This window comes from Lolium rigidum, chromosome 7 (genome assembly GCF_022539505.1).
Source record: "Lolium rigidum isolate FL_2022 chromosome 7, APGP_CSIRO_Lrig_0.1, whole genome shotgun sequence".
NCBI classification, from domain to species: domain Eukaryota; kingdom Viridiplantae; phylum Streptophyta; class Magnoliopsida; order Poales; family Poaceae; genus Lolium; species Lolium rigidum.
Genome location: NC_061514.1, coordinates 339,751,381 through 339,757,220, shown reverse-complemented (window position 1 = coordinate 339,757,220; position 5,840 = coordinate 339,751,381). Strand labels below are relative to the sequence as shown.

The 5,840-nt window shown below is 41.6% G+C and overlaps 1 protein-coding gene across 1 annotated transcript; it reads left to right on the top strand.

Annotated features, from left to right (window-relative positions):
• The first annotated feature begins 445 nt into the window (after nt 1–445).
• Nucleotides 446–4,108, top strand: LOC124669649 (eukaryotic translation initiation factor 5A-3). The gene is made up of 6 exons (XM_047206225.1): nt 446–546; nt 670–824; nt 2,348–2,470; nt 2,552–2,608; nt 2,689–2,763; nt 3,730–4,108. The coding sequence occupies exons 2-6, from the start codon at nt 702–704 to the stop codon at nt 3,829–3,831; spliced, it is 480 nt and encodes a 159-aa protein (XP_047062181.1). The 5' UTR covers nt 446–546; nt 670–701; the 3' UTR covers nt 3,832–4,108.
• Nucleotides 4,109–5,840: the final 1,732 nt, after the last annotated feature.

The window sequence follows — 5,840 nt, the reverse complement described above, 5'->3', positions numbered from 1 at the left end:
ACATGTTCTTAGAAACATGAATCCACATGCACAATCCAACATGACAATCATCCCAAAACAACGCGTGCGCGTATGAGGACGCCCAAAGAATCCCTATCCGATCGGAATCAGATATTTGACTTGAGTTTTCTGATCACCGATCAGCGAAAAGAAGGCACAAAGGAGAGAAGAAAAAACAGAGAAAAGAACAAGGAGAAAGATGCTTCAAACCGCCCCATGGCGTCATCGCGTGGTTCGAACGCGAAGAGATGCCCCGCCTCCACAGCCGTACACCTGTCCCGATCCCCCGACCAAATTCACACCTCAAATCAGTCTACCTGAAGATAAAGTTATCTTAAACCGACATGTAGGGCCGGCTTATCCCTGGCCCACCCGTCATCGTCACAGGCGCAATCAACAGGGGTAGCACCGGCCTGAACACGCACGCGCTATTAGCGTTATAAATGTACTGCAACCCTAGGATGCGCCGCGTGCTTATCGCTTATCATCATCAGCGCCCCTGCCTCTCCTCCTCGTCCCCGTGAACCGCGATCCATCTAAGACCAGGTAACTTTCAATTATGGAATTCAGTTCCCAGTTTGGCAGTTCATTCAGGTGTTCTGCTGCTGTCTTGATTTGGAGCGACGACGCCTGATCTCTTGTTGTTTGGATTTGATTTGATTTGATCAGAGGGGGAGAAGCGAACCAGCAGCAGGGTCGCCATGTCGGACTCCGAGCACCACTTCGAGTCCAAGGCCGACTCCGGGGCGTCCAAGACCTACCCGATGCAGGCCGGCGCCATCCGCAAGGGCGGCTACATCGTCATCAAGAACCGTCCCTGCAAGGTAACTTACCTCGATTCCGATTCACCGATTGGATGGTGCTACTGTTTACAGTGCCGCGCGATCGCAGTTTTGATTAGGTTGTGGTAAGTATGATAGGGATGAACGAACTGGTGATACCGTTATCTGTCGATAGTTGGGAGATGTCTTGTGCTGCTTTTTTTTTTTTGGGATTTGTGAGTGAAATTAAGGCGAATATGTGAGGATTGCCATCAGGAGTTATGTTCTGCTGGGTCTAATTATTGCTAGGCACCCTCGTTTTCCGTGTTTTTTTTTACCAAGAATAACTCCAAATACATGAAGATTGTTGGTTTAAAATTAGCATCATTAGAAAGTGTTTTTCAATACGAATCCAACGATGCTAATTACATAATATAATAAAAAATAAATTCCTTAATTTTTTTGGGTCAAAGTTTGTCTTAAAATTCGTGTGCTCCATATTCATCGAAACGGAGGTAGTATTTGACTCGGACAGGTTCGGCTGGATTGCCCTTTTGAGTTCTGTACGGCTGTGGATTCGCCATTGAAAGGTGTGAACTAGCTCAAGAGTAAAAGTGAACCCATAGTACTCCGTACAAAGATGGATTATTTATTTATTGGGTAGGAGGTACTATTTTAAGCATGTTGAGGGGTCAGTTGGTTCCTTCACGAATCGGAATTAAGTAGTGGGAACCTACTAGTATGTACGATTATTTGGAGGGAACATGCTGTTTTTCTTAGTTATGATATCTGATCGCTTTTGCTGTAATAAAAAACACGAGCATTGGCTTATAAGGAATACTCTATGCTTTATGTGGTACAAGCACAACTGGGTACAAGTACAACTAAGCTTGTTAAAAATGTCTCCATCAATCCTTAATCTGAACTGTAAGGTAGGAGAAAGTTCGGTAGCAAAAACGGTTTTGACTTCCGCTTTATATAAAAACCGAATCTGTTTGGTTCCTCGCCACATATCGCCACATCTCAAGTTAGGCAAGCTTAACCAAGTTAGATGAGTGTTTGGTTCCAACCACACCGTAGGCCAGTTTCTTTTGTGACAAGTAAGCCCTCTATGTCATTTACTAAAAGAAGCGTGGAAGGATTCCTTTAGGCAGGCCAAAGTGTGGCTAAGAATTAATTCACCTAAGGTTAGGAAAGTTTGGCAAAAATTGTGTGGCAAACTATGGCAAGTTAGCTTTCAACCAAGCAGGCCGCACATATTTCAAGGAAAGCCTCGACGATAATTATTTTCTGTTTTCGTAGAAACAATTTAAAATTTGTCAAGGCCAAACAGATAAGATTGTTGTGCACTCTGTGAGATAGGTTAATATATCACACCCATCGTGATGGTAGTTCTCTCACCTTTTTAGTACATATTTCTTCACCAACTCTTGTCCTTATGTTTTCCTGAAAGCTGTGATGGCTACCATTGTGATCAGTAATACAATTATCAGGTTGAAGCCTAAAATATGTGGTGTTTCTTCTGCTCTAAATTCTCGTTCTTTCACCTGATCACGTTGTGCTTAATTAATCAACTTATGTTGCAGGTGGTTGAGGTTTCTACCTCGAAGACTGGTAAGCATGGTCATGCTAAGTGCCACTTTGTTGCCATAGATATATTCAATGGTAAAAAGCTTGAGGATATTGTTCCTTCATCCCATAACTGTGATGTAAGTTATGATATATGATTGTTCAGTTAAGAACTCTGGTTGGTTCATTACAATCAACTCACCATTCAATTTGTTGTTCAGGTGCCACATGTGGACCGTACTGAATATCAGCTGATTGACATATCAGAGGATGGATTTGTATGCTCTACAATCAGTCAAAATGTATCTCTGTTGTGCATAAATTTTGGGTTCAATACTTATTATTTTATTTGTTTTAGGTGAGCCTTCTTACTGATAGTGGTGACACTAAGGATGATCTTAAACTCCCAACAGATGAGGCTATCCTGAACCAGGTTTGTCTGACAATTCTTTATTTTTTATATTTGTGTGATTATATTCATGATAAGAATGCATCCATAATCATCTGTTGGGTTCTTTAGGCTGTGTTCCTGGCTTGGTAGGATTTTTTCAACCCCTTACTATTCTATTAATTCTTTTTATACCCCAGAGTGTCACAGCTGTTATTGATATTTCTGATCTTAGTTATCAATGTTATGCAGAATTTTTGTGCACAATAGTGCCATGTTCTATATCTAAGTCTATCAGTGCCACCTTTTCCTTGAAATGTTACATTTTATTGGTTGCTGTTTGTGTAGTGCATGCTTCTGAAATTGTTAGCCTAAAAACTAGAAGAATTCTACGCACTCCCTCCCTCGTGTAGTAATCATATGTTTTTTCTTTCTTTGGGTTATGGGAAGCAGAGAATTCTAGATAATCCAACGTAGTTACAGTATGCATAGTAGCCACACAAAAACCCAGTTGATGTGACTGGTTGTGTATACTGATGTGACCTTGATGCTCAATGTCTTGTCTTGCAGCTAAGTCTAACCTGTTTACTGCTCTGTTTTTTGATGTACTTGTTGCATTTTCTCTATTTCATACTTCATTTTTGAAGTGACATTAGTAAAAATCCTGTTTGGAAGTATTCCTGTTGTCTTGCAGCCGAGTCTAACCTGCATATTCCTCTGTTTTTGATGTACTGCATTCTCTATTTAGTATTGCTATTTTTTAAAGTGACATGAGTAAAAATCCTGTTTGGAAGTGCTGTTTCCTTTGCACCAGTGTTGTGCTGCCATGTTTACTTCATTTCTGCATCTCGATCCCCTTTTCATCTGTCTGCCTGGAAGCACTGTTGAATTTTTTCTTTTCTGCCTCTATTATGAGCATGAGTACTTCTGCTTCTACATTTATGCCCCAGCCATTACTTTTTATGTAGTACTGTGCAAATTGCTTACTCGATAAAATGCTTTGCAATTCAGCTCAAGACTGGATTTGCAGAGGGGAAGGATCTTGCATTGACGGTCATGTCGTCCATGGGGGAGGAGCAGATCAACGCGATTAAGGATGTTGGCCCCAGGTAAATTTCCTGAATTGAAGACCAAGAGAAACAGAAATAAAGACAAGGACTGTGTATCAAGAAGGAATGCTATCGAGACAATTCACCTAAGCCTGAGTCAAGTGCAGTGATTGCTGGGTGTAGCATATCTGGTTGCCAATACCTATCTATGACGTTTGAGACTCTGTATTTCGTAGTATCGTTTTATGCGCTTGGTATCAATAATTCATTGATGTGGAACTTCAAAAGAAACTGTAATGGCTGAAAGCATGGCTGGACATTATTATTACGGATTTCATGCTTGGTGTTCGGTGTTCCTTTCCTGTTTAAAAATTTATACTGTAGCATTTCTATTAGGTAAAAAATCTAACCATTTATCAAGGGAAATTACAGAATTGTAAAAAGATCACGGGCTTCACACCACATCTTGGGTTACTCGCGAAACGTCCCATCAGAACATACAGTTGCAACGTTGCCTGCTACAACTTGCCCGTCGTGATGGAGACGGGGGTGTGGTGGGGGAGAAAGCCTGAGGTGATATGTCAGGCCAAGGGGCGTAACAAAAAAAAGATATACGTCAAAAGAAAACTTCCTCGACATGAGGGGTAAATAACAAGGCTGGCCAGTTCTTGGTTATGATCACAAGAGAGCACAAAGTGGTCTCTATAACCTCTAAATGTCTGTAGCATACTTAACCACGCGGAGCTGACCAATTTCTTTTGAGCTCAATAGGACTGACCATTTGGCCAATCAAACTTTTGGCATATCGAAGCGGCTTTGTGTTGGATCTATAGTAACTTGAATTGACAAAAGCACTCTCATATGATGCTCCACTGACTCAACCACTCAAACCAAGTAACTAGATCGAAGTATTCAAAGTGAAAACAATTTTACCCAATTTGGAGCCAATTTATATACGAGTTTGAGCCTCCAACTGTTATCTTGAAGATAATGAAGATCAACATGTGTAGTAAAGTGGCTCCACCATGTGACCGACCTGCTTTGGGTCCACGACGAGCAAAATTGTCATCTCGAGGGTGACAGGACCCGTCTGGATGGTAGCATCTCGGATCGGTAATGGAATGTGTTTTTGTCGGTCCAGCGAGAACCCGGGTTCCCACTACCCTTAGAGAGGCACTGGCCACGATGCAGGATTTCTTAGAAGACCCCCGGAAAAGAGATTGTGTGGGGACAATGAGCTGGCCCAATAACAGTGGGCCCAGGACCTCCCCTTGGAGGACAATCGGAGGCATCACGATAACGCCACATATCGGAAGTCTCTGATGCGTGGGTGAACGCGCGTCTGGCATGCAGCTGGGCTCTCCACCCTATAAATAGGAGGCCTCGACTGTTGGAGATATGCCCAAGAGGCAATAATAAAATGGTTATTATAATATATCTTTGTGTTTATGATAATGTTTACATACCATGCTATAATTGTATTAACCGAAACATTGATACATGTGTGTTATGTGAACAACAAGGAGTCCCTAGTAAGCCTCTTGTATAACTAGCTTATTGATTAATAGATGATCATGGTTTCGTGATCATGAACATTGGACGTTATTAATAACAAGGTTATGTCATTATATGAATGATGTAATGGACACACCCAATTAAGCGTAGCATAAGATCACGTCATTAAGTTATTTGCTATAAGCTTTCGATACATAGTTACCTAGTCCTTTCGACTAAATCACTATATCGGAAAGGTACTTTGATTACATCAAACGCCACTGCGTAAATGGGTGGTTATAAAGGTGGGATTAAGTATCCGGAAAGTATGAGTTGAGGCATATGGATCAACAGTGGGATTTGTCCATCCCGATGACGGATAGATATACTCTGGGCCCTCTCGGTGGAATGTCGTCAAATAACTTGCAAGCATATGAATGGTTCATAAGAGACCACATACCACGGTACGAGTAAAGAGTACTTGTCATGAGACGAGGTTGAACGAGGTATAGAGATACCGATGATCAAACCTCGGACAAGTAAAATAACGCGTGACAAAGGGAATCAATATCGTATGTA

Bases quoted from the DNA above. Each gene is read 5' to 3' on its own strand.
- LOC124669649 (XM_047206225.1), top strand. From the start codon at position 702: ATGTCGGACTCCGAGCACCACTTCGAGTCCAAGGCCGACTCCGGGGCG. The intron at 825-2,347 runs GTAACTTACCTC...CTTATGTTGCAG, and splicing joins TCAAGAACCGTCCCTGCAAG to GTGGTTGAGGTTTCTACCTC. The intron at 2,609-2,688 runs GTATGCTCTACA...TATTTGTTTTAG, and splicing joins ACATATCAGAGGATGGATTT to GTGAGCCTTCTTACTGATAG.